This window comes from Podarcis raffonei, chromosome 2 (assembly GCF_027172205.1).
Source record: "Podarcis raffonei isolate rPodRaf1 chromosome 2, rPodRaf1.pri, whole genome shotgun sequence".
In the NCBI taxonomy this organism is placed as follows: Eukaryota; Metazoa; Chordata; class Lepidosauria; order Squamata; family Lacertidae; genus Podarcis; species Podarcis raffonei.
In genome coordinates, this window is record NC_070603.1 from 83456659 (window position 1) to 83474836 (window position 18178).

The 18178-nt window shown below is 39.0% G+C and overlaps 1 protein-coding gene across 9 annotated transcripts in view; it reads right to left on the reverse strand.

Annotated features, from left to right (window-relative positions):
* The window catches only part of TASOR (transcription activation suppressor), a 70545-nt gene that overhangs the window by 18102 nt on the left and 34265 nt on the right, over window positions 1-18178 (reverse strand). For 2 of the 9 annotated variants that reach the window (XR_008329030.1, XR_008329029.1), the window contains exons 17-24: window positions 17458-17514; window positions 7701-8650; window positions 6750-6872; window positions 6357-6516; window positions 4783-4891; window positions 4079-4257; window positions 3852-3989; window positions 3330-3533 (exon numbers count right to left, since the gene is read on the reverse strand). Coding sequence is in view for 5 of the 9 variants with exons in the window: in XM_053377850.1 (XP_053233825.1) it covers window positions 2698-3257; window positions 3852-3989; window positions 4079-4257; window positions 4783-4891; window positions 6357-6516; window positions 6750-6872; window positions 7701-8650; window positions 17458-17514 (2276 nt within the window). In the remaining 4 variants the exon portion in view is untranslated. Of the gene's footprint in view, window positions 1-2163; window positions 3534-3851; window positions 3990-4078; window positions 4258-4782; window positions 4892-6356; window positions 6517-6749; window positions 6873-7700; window positions 8651-17457; window positions 17515-18178 lie in introns of those variants that run through there. The other 7 variants (XM_053377850.1, XM_053377848.1, XR_008329032.1 and 4 more) reach the window with 5 other exon arrangements.

Below are 18178 nucleotides of genomic sequence, written 5' to 3' on the forward strand. Positions count from 1 at the left end.
AAATAGCAGCAGGGATGGTGTTGGAAGTGAACAAGTTACTGGAGATCAGTAAAGTGGCGTGTGGTTATGTAGCATACAGGACCCAAGATGTTCTGAAATTTGCCCAAGTGAGACTAGATCAGTTTCAAAGTCTGCCAACAAAGCAGGCTTTTGGGAATTTCACTTAATAATTACTAAGAGGTGGTAGCCATCAAGGTTTGATTTTCGGAAAAGTTACTTTCACTACATTTGCTTGCCAATGTTCCTATAACACTTAGGACCAAGTTGTGCTCACAGCTAAATGCAAAGACAATACCAACTTTCTACTGAATACACTAAAAGCATATACTACTCATTACAAGATACAACCAAACCAAATGAAAGAGCAAGAAAAGTCCCTTCAACATTGAGCTACTGCAAAACAAGAGCTGCTACCATCAAAGGGACTCGTAAGCCTCATTTTCTCTACACTGGGGGTAGCCAAAATGGTCCCCTCCAGAGGCTGTTTGACTATAACTCCCATCATTCTCAGCCAGCATAGCTAATGGTTAGTGATACTGGAAGTTGTAGTCCAGCAACATCTGGAGAGCACTGCATTAGCTACCTCTGCTCTCCATCATTGCCATTGGAATTTCAAGTATTTTTTTCTGCAAAATCGCAAACACATTCCAAAGTTGTTAACAAAAAACAATTTTTCCAACCTGCCTGCCTTTGCATACCTATCACAGTCATTTGGGGCCCACAGGAGAAACATTTATATCCCTCTTTTCTCCAAAGAATGCAAGGTAGCATACATGATTATTCCTCACCTCACTCAGGCCAGTAAATATATTAAATAATAAAACGCGCCAATGTACAAAATATCACAGCGACTCTGTGAGGCAAGCTAGGCTGAGACAGCAATGAGTTCACTTGTGAGAGCTTCATAGCAGTATGGATTTAAAGTGTTTCCATCAGCTCCTTAACCATTAGTACACAGTAGTTTTCTAATGCTTATAAAGCTCTCCTACCAAACTGATGCAAAATATTCTTATTTCTACAAGTGATTATTCATATGTCTGTTTAGTGATCCCATAAAATATAAAAATCAATACCTGAATAGACACACTCATCTATTTCATCTCAGAGTTCTGCTCTACTATGAAGATTTCTCCAAAACATACCCAAATTCTTTATGCTCTGCTCATCTCTTCTCCCCTTTTGCTCCTACCCCCTCTGGTCACTCTGCCATAACTTCTACAGCAAAATTCAGCTGCTACCCGCTATCTCTCTTAACATACTATGGATCCTCAGCTATAAACATCTTCCTAAATACCAGTTTAAACATAAGATGTCAGATGTTTCACCTTTCCCACTATCTTTCACTATCTTTCAGGCCACACCACTTGAATCTTCCACCCTTGTGTCCAAATCTAAGATTTAGCCAGTAATGTTTGCTTTGCTCCATCCAACATATAAATATGTCTCCAAGGTTTTGTATCTTAACTAGTAATTTAAAATTATAAAATCTGCTACTATTCCAGCATTCCATTCAAGTAAATATATAGCTTACTTTGCTTTCAGTTGTTTAGATTCTTTTTGTTTTTACTGAACACCACTTCAGGTGACATTTTATGGTAGCTAACGTGGCATATAATTCAAAACATGAATTGTCTGCTAAAATATTATGCACACTGACGGTACTATATTGCATTATAAGCATCACAATATGTTGCAGATGTCACATATCTGAGGGAGAAGAGTCAATTTCATATACCACATAGAGTGCGAATTTCTTATATACAGCATCTTATGATGCCTGTAACTACATCTCACAGCCTTGGAACCTTAGACAAAATCTTGTTGTAAATTCAGGGGCACAGGATCACATACCGAGGCAAACTAAACAAAAAGATTACACCATAAAGGCTGCAACTCCATGCAGAATATATTCTTAAAACCATTTATTCCAGCGTGCTCCTAAACCTTCAGTCACTACAGTACTTATTGGCAACTGAGATTACTTTAAATACTGGTAAGGGGGGAAATGAGCTTTGGGCTTCAAATAGCAAATCTAATATACGTCATACCTTTCAGATTACTATAGACTTGATAGAGGAAGATCGCCCAAATGAGAATACACCTTTTGCTGCACCTATTTCCTGGAAACAGATGGTAAGACAAAATGCAACTTGATACTAGGTCTCTCATGGATGATTATTTTATTTTCAAAATGAACTGGACCCATTGGTTGTTCAGAGGTCTGTAACCAACAACCGAGGATATTTGTAAAGTAACTAGAACTGCCTTAATAGCTGTATAAAGAATTTGTACAAAACTGTCAAAATATGTACACAACAGCTTTGATAAAGAAAAAGAGGTTTGAATATACTGTTACACTTTGCTTTAAAAATGAAGCCTTCACATAGGCTTCAAGCAAACATTAAGTTTACATTAAAACAGACTTCAAGCTGGAAGTCTCAATTACACATAAAATACAAAACGTACAAACTTAAAGTGTCAACAAACAAGTTAATTCACGTACAGTAAATGTTAAAAAATATATATTTATTTCAAACTTCAGGTGCTTCACCTGGTACAGGTCATCATGATTTAAATAAGACAGGAAAACAATTGGGATCAGAGACAGGAAATGTTTAGTTCAGAGAATAGAAACTGTTAATTCACTTTTTAAAACAGAAAAGTCCACAACAACGTATAAAAACATTTCAGCTTTGCTTAATTCTGTTTGGAATACAGCCGGGAAGAATCATAACTGACGTCCCAATTATTGGGAGATGAAGTCTGGTCCATATCCATGTTTTGGCTGTAGGCAGTCAGAAAGTAGTCCCCACCTTCTTGGATCTGGCTTGTAGGCATGGGATATGCTGCTCCCAGAAATGTCTGATGAGTGAGAACGTTAAAATGACTGAACTGATGGGGCACACTTAACTGTCTGTTATAACTCTGAAGGTAACTGAAAGGAACTTGTTGGACTGAACTGCTTCTCTCTCCTTCAACAGAGCATGTTGTAGAAACTGGAGTAACTGGTTGTATGTCTTGCATGTCAATTTTAGAAGTCTTTTCTGTCAGAAGACCTTGTCCTTCAGCAGGCAGCAACATAACAGTTTGAGAGTTTTGCTTAGAATCTGTTCCATGAGATCCTTTGGTCTCTATCTGACAAGCTTCCAAGTGGGAATCATACTTTGAGGCATCATTGCAAACTTCTATTTGTGATGCTTCATCCCCTGAATCCAAAGACATGTCCTCCTCATCCTTTTCATCGTTTTCTACAAGAACTACATTAAGAAGAGAAAAATCCTACTCTATTGAAATAAAAAACGTGTTTTAAAATACTACGCACTACTCACACAGTGTTAGGCTTCAGGTCTGAAAGTCGCATTTCACTTAGGGGATGGGTCTTCTGGCATTTTTGTCACACACTCAACACACATTTAACCCTCTGGGTGAACGTCCGGATAGTCCGATGCTAAAAGCTTCCACGAAATGTGTTCATGCTTACTGTTGGGAAACCCCAACTTCCAGCTCCAAAGGATTTAATGTCAAAACAGCATCTAAAGTTATACAGTAGGTCAGTATGTGATACGAGAATTGCCCAACACAATTACTGACACCCTTACTGACTGCTACTTTTCCAAACCTCATCTCCACTAGTTTTATCATAACCCTTCTACATTTCATGGGAACTTCTTGGATACCCCATTAGAACAATTCTAAACTTTAAGATGCCACACAGCACATTTTTCTTTCTAATGTTTAAATTGTGATTTGAACTTTGTTTTTTCCCATACTTTTTGGACCTTCAGTAAAAGCATACTAAAATTCCCTCTATTTCTAGCTATCAATATTTGAGCAAAATTAATGATTATTACCTGATTGTCTTTCATGATCAATGGGGGAATGGGAGTTATGGTGTCCAACGAGACTTTTAAAGTTGTGCATGAAGCGATCTACTGTAGTAACCACTATTCCATTTTCAGCGTACGTTGCAAATGTTAACACATTCTTTTCTAAAAATAAAAAAAGCAAACGTGTTTCAACATATACTAATTTATGTATTTATTTTTTTAAAAGGACATGCTCAATAGTGGTTTTCTACCTGTCAGGAAGACAATGTGCCTCTGCCGTGCATTTTGAGCTTGAAGTCTTATAAGACAATCCAGGTCTGGAGAATTTCGAGTTTGAGAATCACAACTATGGTATGACAGAATCTCAACCAGGTGTTTCTCTTGATAGGTATTCAAGAGTATCAGCAAGCTTGTGGCATTTCTATTCGTTCTGGAGAAAAAAGAGCAATGAAACTTCTTTAAAACATGAAAGCATAGACTTGGACTGGCAGGTAAGGGAAGGAGACAGTGAATCTATACTAGTGCAAGAAAAGCTTTTTTGAACATAAACCTTTTGATGATTTAAAAATGGAGAAGGAATCAGCTTAATATACAGTAGGTATGAGAAACCTCTGGCTCTCCAGATGTTACTCAACTCCAACTCCCATCATCCTTGGCTACTGGCAGTGCTGGTTGGAGTACTGTAATTCAGCAATATATGGAGGGCCAAAGTTTCCCCACCCTGATATTTCAAGAAGAGTTGAAATATGAAAAACTGTACAACCCAAAAGTGGAAATGGGTGGGTGGGGGGTAGTTTCTGAAATAGGCACAGAAAATAGATGCACTGCAAAGGTGACTGACAGAAAAAGACTATGGAAGTATTTAAGTAGAGATATTTTGAAAAGTAGTTAAATGCAAGTATTATGTTATCCTAAAATATTTTAAATATCTGAAGACATAAGAAATAATACTTACCTGCCAAGTTCCTTCAATTTTTTCTGTATTTTACAGTGAACTTTCCATTGCCATTTCCCATGTGGAGTACTCAAGGCTTCAAGGAACTTTAAAAAACTGTTAAGTTTATCTAGTTTTGAAAACAGAAAATAAAACATGGTGATGGCAACAAACTTAGCTTCAAAAGGGGATTAGACAGATGCAAACAGGGTAAGTCTCATCAATGGCTACTAATCATGATGGCCAAATACGGGTTGCTGGGGAACAACAGTGGAAGAAGGTTATGGTCTTCATGCACAACTTGTAGGCTTCCAAGAAGCATCTGGATGGCCACTGTGGTAAATGGTATTCTGGGCTAAACAGATTTTGGGTCTCATTCAGGACGGTTCCTCTAGTATTCTTACATTCTGTAATTAAATTTAAACTTAGTTTTCTTTCTATTTAATCTTTCTACTTTTAAGCTATGTCAGAGTTGAACTTTCTGGCAAGTTTGTTTCACCAAAAAATGTCAGGAGCATGCTGGATATCATCAGAAACAAAATTTTATTGCTGCATCTGCAGTTACTTGGCTTGGTTCACTTAGTCATATCTGTATTTTGATTACTAAAATTTTGATTATTAAGAGAATTTTTATATTTCCATGCAGTAATTACTTTTTAAAACCCCAATATTTTAATAAAACAATGCATTGTTTAAAAAAACTTACACTCTACAACTGCAGTACAAACGTTTCTCATTTTAGAAATTAAAAGTTGAGCTTAAAATTTGATCCTTGGGAGAGTACTGTGGATTCACTAACGGCCCTCTTATTTATTTTACAGAATTTATAAACTGCCTTTGCAGAGAGAAGCTATCAAAGCAGTGTACCATAAGATAAAATACAAAAGATTAAAACTCAAAAACTCCAGCACACCCACCCACCCACACCACAGTGCTTTGCTTTAGCCATAGTGTAGTCTTATATTGGCATCGGTGGTAACCACAATTAAAACTAATCAAGATGTGAGAATTCAGCAATGGTAATAACAGTTAGCACTAATGTAGATATCACACTACAGTATGGTTAAACCAAGCAACATGCATGCCCGTGAGTAAGGGATTGTTTTGATTTTACTTCTGTACAGCTCTTAGGATTTGAGGCAGTTATCACAGCTTCTAAGTGATATCCAATGATGTCCACCTGATTGCACAATGGATTTCCATTTGGGAAGAGAGGAAAGGCTTCCCTTTACATCATAATCCAACAGAGGAAACAACACCCCTCTAGAGCAGATTTTGGGGCCTCACAGGGGAGGAAGAGAAGAAGACTAATTATGCAAGCAGGTGACTTTGAACGTCACGCTATATATGTAGCTGAGCAAGGCTTTCACCACTAACATTTTTTTAGCAACATAAGAAATCCTACCCTAAACACAATTCCACAGCAATATTTTGTAATAATAATAATAATAAAAGCTAATGACGGTTTAAATTTTTAAAAGGAATCTCAAACTGGTGCTTTGCTACTCAGGCACCTAGAAATCACATCGGTAAATTAGGAATATGAAAATATTTTTCAAACCCTGCCACTGACAACATTTAAAAAAATATCTTACCAACTGTGACAGACTCTGGATTGAGAACAGATTCATCAGAGACAAGGATGCCACCAGAAACAAATAAATCATTGAAAGTATGATTTTTCAAATCATCCAAACTGTCAACACCAGCAAAATCGACACATGGAAGCCTCTTCAAAGCTACTAAACACGGTATCTATTCAAAGAAGGTATGTGGTTAGAATAATATAACAGTATAATGAGATTAAATTAAGACACAATATATGTTGGCTACTGCTCTTCCCTGCTTTTGTGACTATATTGTATCATTGTAGCATATGCATGCCAATAAATGAATTAATTATCACTAGTTAAGGCATTTGGATGTGCCCAGAGCAACAATGAATTATCGAACACCACCTAAATGTACCGATTGTGAATTTTACATACCTTATGAATTATACTGTGAATATCTTCATTTTGAATGATTATAAGCAATTTATCCACATCGGTTCTCCCTCTCAAGAATTGCTCAGGATGGCACTCTGTATTACCTAATTTAGTAAGATATGCCTAAAACCAGCAAGCACAGGTGTTAAACCAACACATTTCATTTAAAACCTCCAGTGAACAATACAATTAGTAACTAAGAAACGTACTGCTAAACAGGTAGGTACAAGACTTTACTAAAATGGCATGCTTGTTATATACAGAATTTAATTTATTAATCATTATATAATCAACAAGCATTTTCCAGACTTGCACCATTCTTTGCATAGGAAGAGTCAAGAAAAATGTACCATGCCTTAAATCTGTATAAAAAGGAAACCATTTATCAGCTGTTTTAACTACAAATGTTCATTACTTTGGTTTTGCTGCCCCCACCCCCCGCCGCTACGTTCTGGCATGGTCCTAGAGCCCTCCCACCTCCATCCCCAGGCTGGGAAATTGCTAACCAGACTTTGGGGGAGGAGATGGGAGGACTCTAGGACATTGTCAGAAGCCTCCTTTCCAAATCCCAGGTCCTCACTTACCCAGCTTTGGGAAGGCAGCACAAGAGTTGCCAAGGGCTACCAAAAAAGGCCTTAAGGGTCATGTATTAGACGGCCCTGATCCAGATTAAGTCACACTTAGACTATACCTGTTGAAATTAATGGGATTTAAGACAGTCTAACATTTATTTCAACAGGTCTCCTATGAGAATGACAGCCTGGACCCAACCCTATTATCTATGCTGCTACTATGCTCATATGAAATAATATTGGCTTGAGTATTTTAAAAAATCACTATAGTTTTATATGGCCCCTTGAGCATAATCCCAATGTGGTTACAAGAAGAACAAAGCATAAATGTTATCTCCTAAAATATTATGATAAAGAAACATATGGGAAATATACATACTTTTATTTCTTTACAAAGTGCATTCTCTTGTTTTTCATGAATGTAGAATTTCACAACATTTTTTTGGACATCTTTAATAATTTTGAAGATGCGTTTGAAAAAGCCGTCCTCAAATGATATCTGGTTTATCATAGCACTGATGTTAGGCGGGGTTGCAAGGTTATCTGTAGATGTTGGAATCTTATCCGGATGGTGCCCAGGGTCAGCAGTAGACACATTTGGATTAGCTGGCGACTTCACTTCTATGTTGGTGCTCCCGGAACTCTGTTTTTTTCCTGTGTCCAAGAACGCTAAATGATTCTGCTCATTAATGCTTGAATCTTCCTCCAATTTGTTACATGGTGGTTCTGGAAACCGCTCCATGTCAAAACCACTTGGAAGAGCTACTGGCTCTTCTGGTGGCAAATGTAATCCAGTGTCAGTAACTGAATCGCTTACTGGTCCAGGACTTCTAGTAAACGGGGCACTGTGGATAGCATACGAAGATGACGATGCAACAACATTGCTGAGCTGTTCACTCAGGTTCTCTATGTATTCCTGGACAGCAATATCTGATGCCTGTAAGCATATATATTCAGAAAGTCTTATTACCTTCTCCTGGGCTGAAAGGACAGGTCTGGGTATTGCACTGACATACATGATATTCTTCTGCTTCAAAATCTTCTGAACCTTATTGGTAAAGAGATTGTATTCTTCCAATATTGCTGTTTCTATTATTCCAGTTATGGAGTGCTTATGTGGCAAAAAGTGTTCTGTCTCAAGTTCACACCGATCTTCAAAATTCTCTTCACCTGTATGTACTCCCTCTTCTATTCTTCCCCTCTTTGTGTCTGTAAATGCAGAGTATTCAAACTGATGATCAGAACTTTTTCTTTTTTTTATACGGGGGTCATCTTCAGAAGCATCCTTTGGTGGTGGGCAAGCCAGTAATTCTTCTCGAGATTTCAAGCCTATATAGGAAGAGTCATTACTTATTATTCATGAAGCAGTAAGAGTAAATATCTATGCCATCAACAGCAATGAATTCGGTCAAACTGCATTTAATTGATAAAATACCAAGAATAAATTCAGTACAGTGGTACCTCGGTTGTCGAATTTAATCCGTTCCAGAAGACCATTCGACTCCCGAAAACTGAGGCGCAATGGGCGGTCAGCAAATTCCATTCAGAAAATGGAGAAATGCGCCTCAGAAGTCATTCAACCTCCGAGGTGCATTCAAAACGGAAGCATTCACTTCCGTTTGGCTTCCGAGACACTCGAAAACTAAGGTTCCACTGTATTAAAATTCCTGAGGCTACGCACATCCTTTCCCACAATTTTAAAATCTACAGTGGTACCTCGCAAAACGAATGCCTTGCAAGACGAAAAACGTGCAAGACGAAAGAGTTTTCTGTTTTTTGAGTCGTTCCGCAAGACGAATTTCCCTATGGGCTTGCTTCGCAAGACGAAACATCTTGCGAGTTCTTGCAGTTTGTTTCCTTTTTCTTAAAGCCGCTAAGCAGTTAATAGCCGCTAAGCCGTTAATAGCCGCTAAGAGCCACTAAGCCGCTAATAGCCGTGCTTCGCAAGACGAAAAAACCGCAAGACGAAGAGACTCGCGGAACGGATTAATTTCGTCTTGCGAGGCACCACTGTAGTCCTATGCCCTCTTAGGCCAGAACAGCAGCTCACTTAGACTTAAGAGTCCTCAAACTGATCTAAGGACACAGCTGGTGCCCTTATTCAGTCACACCAGGCACTAGCGAAGCATCTGTTCCTGCAACAGAAGTGCAGCAGTAATACTGGAGCAAAGCAGGTCTCCAATCTTTTTGGACCCATATACATATTTGCAACTCAGAGAAGCAATCATGGGCACTATACACATGCGCCCCACAACCAAGGACACAGTGCGACCTATTCCATTCGCTACAACATATTAACAGTTGCTACAACCAACTGAATGCAACCAAGCAAGTTCTGGACACCCTAACTTCTCGCAATGTCAATATCCATACAGTTAACAGTTGTTCTGTTATTTAAAAAATAATAATAACAAGGTTTGCCTCCTACATTGCTTAATGTGAGGAATGCAGACCTTTGTCAATAGGTTAGATTGACAATACTGGTTAAAATACATTAAGCACCAAATAGGTAAAAATTATATAGGAATTCAATGTAATAAATATTGTACAGTATAGAAAGGCACGGGATGGACTTTATTATATAGAATATATATACTGCACTAGAAACTTTCTAACAAATTTGCAGAATGCAAATGAAACACTCAAAAGCCTCTTCAACTAGACATTCCATAAAAGGAGGGATGGGGGGGTTAAACACATCATTTTTCACACAATTGATAAGCAAACAATACAATACACTTATCTCTGAGCCAGTTTCTCACTGACTTGTGAGTTTTTCACAGAAGGAAAACTTTTGTAAATCATTAACATTATTGGGGAGCGTTATGTTTAACTGTCATACAAGTTAACAAAACATCAATTCCTAAGAGAGCAGTGGGACAAAAATCAGCTTCAATCTCCTGTCTAAATACACTGTTTCAACAGGTGAAACATTGGGAAACCCTTTTAACTGTATGCTTTCAATTCCTTCTCTCCCTTTAACCATTAGACTGATAAGAGCTCTGCTTGACAGAAAGAGCAGGACTGCCTCCCAGGTGGCAAGTTTCCCCTTTGTGAAGGGAAACTGAGGATTTGCCTCCTGCAGCCCAAAACCTTAGGCTTCAAAATGCAAGAAAGTATTGCAGGCCTGACAATTACAGCTAGCCTGAACTTTGTGCCTAATTTAGAAAGAGAAATAATGGAAAGCTTTATTTGTTATAATAATAATAATAATAATTTATTATTTATACCCCGCCCATCTGGCTGAGTTTCCCCAGCCACTCTGGGCGGCTCCCAATCAGTGTTAAAAACAGTACAGCGTTACATATTAAAAACTTCCCTGAACAGGGCTGCCTTAAGATGTCTTCTGAATGACAGGTAATTATTTATCTCTTTGACATCTGATGGGAGGGCGTTCCACAGGGCGGGCGCCACTATGATTTAGTTGTTAAATATTAATTGTCTTTTTGATGTATCAGAGAAAACTGGTGTCTGTTTACTGTAATGACCAAAGGATGCTGACTTACCTTGTCAGCTTGACCTGTATTCAAACATCAATGACCCAAGCTCTCAAATATGAACCTTGTGTAATCATACTTGGCAATTAATTAAGGTTGGCAAAGAATAATAGATACCATAGTGAAAGACATGGAAATGGAAAATAAATAAGGCTAATATAACAATAAAAGATATTAAGGATGTTAGTAAGGTAATTCATTACACATAGGAATGTATTTATCCATAACTGGAATGTGTTAATGTGTATGACATATAAAGGCCTTTATTAATATTAGACTATGTGTATTAGAAGACTAGGAGAAAGAAGCTGTAAAATATGTTTGTGGAATCTGCTTGTTCGATGTTACTGTTCTGATCAAAGGTTAGTCTATTATAGTAAGATGACCTGTAGGGGACATCTTGACCAGAAAATGATGTCCTGTCATGGCTGACATGGAATGGACAACGTGGAACCAGTTACGTACTTAGTATGGTGCAAGCTGTATGTAAAAGACTAGTACTTATGGGACTGTCCTTTGCTGCAGTAAAGTTAATGAAGGGTATTGTTTTGCTGGAGTCCTTAGTTGCGTTTCTTATTGAATCCCCTACCAGGAATGAACCTGAGGGGTAGTTTTAACCACTCCCTTGACACTTTTTGCACAAGGCAAAAGAGAAGGGAGTATGCACACAATCCAGTCATTTCCTTTATTAGCCCCAAACCCATCCTAGTGATTAACGACATGAGAAATATACAAGAAAGAAATGCTAGTAAAAAGACTTAAATTTGGCATGATACACTATCTGGTGCTAAAATCCAACCTCCACAGCAAGTATTTATATTCAAAAAAATATTTTAGGACTTGCTTTTTTACATAAGTTAATATCTGTAACTTTTTACTTCACAAACACAAATACCCCCTGCCCTTCTAAGTCACCATGCACAATCTGATCAGTATTCAACATGCTTTCCTCCAAATCTTTACAGTTCTATTTTAACAATAGTGGGTGGGACTACTCTCGTCATTTATAACATTTAAAATGCATTATTGAAATGTGACACCAGAGGGCGGTACAGAGCGTGAGCCACTGGCAAAGGGAAACTGCCATTAAACATGATGGAACACTATATTTTATAATGTTTAGAAGATCACTGTAGATCCAGCCAGTGAAACACAGACTTTTCAATAAAGACTATTTAAAGTGTTATCAGTTATTAAAAGTTACTCACAAAATTATGAGTCAACTCTTGAGAAATTTACAAAGCAATCAACATGGATTACTCAGGCTAGGGTTTCTGATCCCACACTACCTTCTACCTTGTTCTGAAAGGTTGACCAACAATCTGCAACTGATTTGTGAAAAAGGGGAAATCGGCAACAGTCACTTCCCCTTATCTACCATGAATGGATTTCACCCACCATGTCTATTTGGGTAGGATAAAGGAAAAAGCAGAGTATTTAATGTATTCTGCTTTGATCAGTAAACTAGTAGCAAGCAAGCAAGCAAGCAAGCAAGCAAATAAACAAATAAATAAGATTTATTTCTTAGCATGTGAGAGATTATTTGTGTCTGCCTGCAAAGCCAAGTTAGATTTTAGAGGTCTCTGAATCCCATTTCATTCTATGAAATCCAACAAAGCTAAAAATCCCATTGCTGCCATTTGTGAAGAAACACAAGATTGCCAAACATTGCCAAACACTACCAAGCATTTATTTACTACCATTGCAATGCTTGCAATTTTATTTTCCCAAATATAGAGGCAGCATCTAAACTACTGCACTGTGTCTTGTTTTGTATTGACTTCTCCTCTTTCATCTCTTGTATGTAATTCCTAGTAAGAGTATATTTACTAGAATACTCTTACTAGGGTGCTTTCACAGTCAACTTGTTCTCCGTTCAAGCAAGAACATTCCTTGTTTTATTTCTAAAAACTAAACCATGCTTAGATGAAAAAAGTTTAAATAGGTTTACAAAGAGAATAAAACAATAAAATTATTCGTAAAAACAGTTGAAAACAAGTATTTAAAAAAGTTTTTAAAAACGAAAATCAACAATAAGTTAAAACAATTTAAAAACACACATTTCCAGGAAACCTGTCTGAACAAAAGTATTTATTTAGAGTACAGTGGTAACAAATCAGCAACCAGTGCAGATCCCTGAGCAAATGTGTTATATGCATTCTGCATCAAACTCAAGAGAAGCCTCAAGTAGTGTATTGTAGTAATCCAGTAATCTATGCATGAGCCACTGTAGCCAAGTTTCCCCCATTCAGCAACAGTTGTAGCTATCACAACAGCTGCAGTTGGTAAAATGTGCTTCTAGCTGTTGACGCTACCTGAGCCTCCAATGAAACGAGCTAAATCTAGAAGCACCCGCAAACCTGCTCCTTCAGGGGCAGTAGAACCCCATCCAGGGTAGGCAATTTATCCATTTCTCAGACATGGGAACTACTTATCCAGTGCCTCCAGCTTGCTAGGATTCAAGCTAGGCTTGCTTTTTGTCATCCATCTCACCACTGCATTCAAGCACCCTAGGGACTGCATGGCCTCTTCAGATTCAGATGTTATGGAGAAATACAGCTGGATACCATCTGCATACTGACGGCACCTCACCCCAAAAACTCTTAATGGCTGCTCCATATAGATATAAAATAGCATCAGAAATAAAATAGTGTCCTGTAGCACCCCATAACTTAACTGCCAGGGAGCTGAAAAGCACTCTCCCATTCCTCAGAGCTGGTCCAGGAGGACAACATGAAAGATCAAGCAGCAGGAGCAAGGTTGCTCTCCTGTCCATGCTCTGCAAAGATCTTCCATCAGGGTGACCTAAGCCAACTCAGTCCCACAGCCAGGCCTGAACCAAGACTTGAATGGATCTAAATAATCTGTATCATTTAAGAATGCCTGCAGTTGCCCCACCACAATCCTCTCTGCCATCTTCCACCAAAAGTGAATATTTGCAACTGGTTGGTGATTGTTCCAGCGCAATGGGTCAAGAGTCAGTTTCTTTAGGAGCAGCCACACCACTGTTTCTTCCCAAGGTAGTGGGCCCCATCTCCTCATCCAATGAAATTTTAACCATGCTCTGGACCCATCCAGTCACCTCCCTTCTGTCAGATTTAATAAGCCAGGGGGGAGAGGGGTCAAGAGGGCATGTGGTCATATTATCACCAGCACCTTGTCTACATCAGATGATTGCATTAGCAGAAACTGGTTCCACAACACACCCTTCATAGTGGCACTGCACAGCTAGAGCAGCAAAAAGGGTGAAGTCAAGAGCACTCTTAAATTGAGTGACTTTATCAATCTTCAAAGTTGTAGGCAATTGGTCAAAATAGGTCTCTGAATGCCCGCAAGGTCCTTCCCCCACAGAAGGTGTCAATAGTCTCCGGACATCCGAAATAACTTGCAATGCAAGCTGTGAAGTGACCGTTTTTGGCACCCTGCACTGCCACATAATAGGCACGATTATGTGCTCCAACAGGTGTTCAGGTGGATTTTTTAAAATTTAAATCGGACTTTTAGGGGGGAAATCTTTCTAAAGATTGTTTTCTATTTAAGTTATGTTATAGTCCAAAAGCTATTCATCGCGAAATAAGGATTTGTTTTAAGTTTTTCATGTGTGCTAAAACTCAGTCTAAGGTTATTTTTTTAAAAAAATTATTTAACTACACGAGTTAACAAACATGGACACATATGCTATAATTTTTAGTTTTAGTTAAATAAATTGTTTAAATTGTTCTTAAGGAAATGATTAATTTTCTCCTTCCAATAAAGTACAGCAGAAAAGTTGTCCAAATATAAACAGTTAACTTATTAAACCTCACAATAATTTCATAATTATCTGTCAATGTAGAAAATGTATTATTCCAAAAATGAAATCTTCACCTGGTTGTAAATATTAAGATTATACCAGCAAGAATGAGTCTTTCTGTAAAAAAATTAAAATGATTTAAATCAAGTCTTACTGACTAGTGATTTAAATCAATTTGATTCAAATCAAATCCACCCTGCTTCCAAGCAAGACGTGCCACTTCTGTTCTAATCCACACCCAGTTTATTTCATATTCCAGAGCTCCTCAAAATACCAAGAGGCTCCTCAGGCTCCACAATGCCATATAGGATTGCATCAGCTGCCCATTTTATCTTGCTTTTCCATAATGAGAACAGGAATTCAACAGGATCTTCAGCTTTCTCCATTGGAAGACTTCCCAGAGTATGCAGAAACTCATCAGGTTCCATCAACCTCTGAGGGCACCTAAATAGGCCCACCACCTTTACAGGGGAGAATTGCCATTGTCCATCCAATCTTAACCAGATAATGGTCTGACCATGACAAGGAAGTGCACGCACTCCCCTTATCCTCAGTCCATCCCTCATATCACTTGTGGCAAAGGCAACATCAATGGTATGTCCTGTCTGGTATGCTGTACAGTCATACCTCGGGTTGAAGTTGCTTCAGGCTGAGCGTTTTTGGGTTGCGCTCCGCAGCAACCCAGAAGTAACAGAACGCATTACTTCCGGGTTTCGCTGCTCGCGCAGACGCAGACACTCAAAGCGACGTCACGCGCATGTGCAGAAGCAGCAAATTGCAACCCACACAGAATGCATTCTGCTCTGGATGTGAACGGGGCTCCGGAATGGATCCCGTTCGCATCCAGAGGTACCATTGTACTGATGACTATTTGAGAGAGATTCACGGTTGTCATAGAGTTCCTTCTATCAGCTAAGGCTGGTGGCCCAGTTGCACCCCTATCTGGACAGGGATAGCCTAACTAATGCCGCTTATGCTCTAGTAACCTCTGGGTTAATTGCTGCAATATGTTATACATACATACCTCGGGTTACAGATGCTTCTGGTTGCGCTTTTTCAGGTTACGGACCCGCTGAAACCCGGAAGTACCGGAACGGGTTACTTCTGCGTTTCGGGGGTCGCGAATGCACAGAAGCGCCGAATTGCAACCCGCGCATGCGCAGGCCCGCTGCAGGTTGCGAACGTGCATCCCGTATGGATCACATTTGCAACCCAAGCGTCCACTGTACACAGAACAGCCTCTGTAGACGGTTCAGAACTTTAACTGGTGCAGAATTCAGTGGCCAGGTTGTTCCCCAGAGATTGCGTGCACACATTACACCGATCCTGGCCCAACTGTACTGGCTGCCAATTAGTTTCCAGACCCAATTCAAAGTGTAGGTTTTCACCTACAAAGCCTGAAACAGCTCAGAACCGCAATACTTCAAGGACCCCCTCTCTCCATTTGAACCTACCGGGACCTGAGATTATCATCCAAGGCCCTTCTTCACTTTGTCCAGAAGAGGTCCAGGAGGTGGCAACATGAGAACAAGTCTTTTCTGCAGTGGCTCCCTGTTGGTGTAATGCACTCCCCAGGAAGGCTCAGCTGGTGCCTTCATTATACACCTTTAGGTACCAGATGAAAACTTTCTTTTTTTAACCAGGCATTTGGCTGGTTAACGTCCAACGCCCTTTGAAATGTGTTGACAGGATTATTGGTTTGTTTTTGTTTTTATTATGTATTTTGTAATACATAACATTGGAACTTATGTTATGTTCACACATGCTGGATACTTATAATTTTAGATTCACAATAGAAATGGGTACTCTTCAGAGGGAGTGTAACCCCATCAAGAGTAGACAACCTTGGTACCCTGACTAAGCATAATATGCCGATCACTTTAAGCCTGCAAAGTGATATATGGACAACTTAACTACAAATAAATTCATCTATATTCTTTATATATGATACGGAACATCACAAATTAGACACATTTATTATGTGAAGTGTATATCCCTCATAGGATGAAAATTGATACGCTATATATAAAAATTACATGATTATCTATATTAACACAATATGTATGTTGGCCCTTTGTATATTTCATATAGCTCTATCAACTATAACAACTGCCTGTTAAGGTACCAAAGCAGTTCACTGAGAATTTTACAATCGACTTTATGAACATTCAATATTCAACAGCAAAGCTTTGTTGTTAAAAACTAACAATCTCCTATTATGACTGATGCACTTGGAATTCCCTTCAAGGGTTATAGGTAAAAAAGTAAAGGACCCCTGGACAGTTAAGTCCAGTCAAAGGCAACTATGGGGTGCAGCACTCATCTCGCTTTCAGGCCGAAGGAGCTGGCATTTGTCCACGGACAGCTTTCTGGGTCATGTGGCCAGCATGACTAAACTGCTTCTGGTGCAACGGAACACCATGATGGAAACCAAAGCAGATGGAAACGCTGTTTACCTTCCCGCTGCAGCCGTTCCTATTTATCTACTTGCACTGGTGTGCTTTTGAACTGCTAGGTTGGCAGCAGCTGGGACAGAGCAACAGGAGCTCACCCCGGCGCAGGGATTCGAACCACCGACCTTCTGATCGGCAAGCCCAAGAGGCTCGGTGGTTTCAACCACAGCGCCACCCACATCCTGCATCAAGGATTGTAACTACAGTTGCTCCCATGTTACCTGGGTGCCTTAATTCAACTGTATTTCTCAAGTTTCAAACTCTGAATATACTTGCTTTGGTGGATTCACTTCCTTAACTCTATTGGGGAGGGGGCTACCAAGGAACTGTTTTTTTTTTTTTTAAGCTATCTAGATAGCAAGGAGCATATGCAATAAAGGCTACCCTTCTCACCTGTTTGGTTATCTCCATGTTTTCTCAGGTGCGCTTCAGGAACTCTTCCTGCCCCTCCTGAGGGAGAGCAGCAGTTACCAAGGTTAGAGTTTCTCAAGATGTACTACAGCACTACAATTTAAGATACTACAGCACCAATTTAAGATAGTTAGCCCACTTTAGAGAGTATAAAACTAATTATTGGTATTAATTTCCAACTTATTTGGGTATCACAGGTCTCTTTTCATTCTGGGAAAGATTTGAATTCCAGAATTCATTACATCTGTTAAAACTGCAAAAGGCAGCAGACTGGGAATTCCCCATTTTAAATGCTTTGGTGCACTGGGGTTTGAGCTACCTAACCATGCCACTGCTGCTCCCACACCAAGATTGTATCAAATACTCTCTGCTTCTCAGTGAAAAATATGATGTAGAATATGCTATTCAAGACTTTTTCTTTCAAGCCTTTAATACAAATATGGAAACTACCACCAAAAGCAAGTAGACCCAGTTGCTGCTGTTTGATGAAACAAATATGCCTCCAAATATCAAAACAGCATTTTAAAAGATAGGTAACAGTTCAAATAATGAGAAGCAACAATAAAAAGGCACCCCACTGGACAAATTGCAGTAAAAAAGAGAATCTTTCAGAATTCATCTCTCTCCTTTTGGTAAAATGCTTACGCAACTCCGGAGCTTTTTGAAAAGGGTACGGTAACAATTGACAAATAAGTAGGAAAAG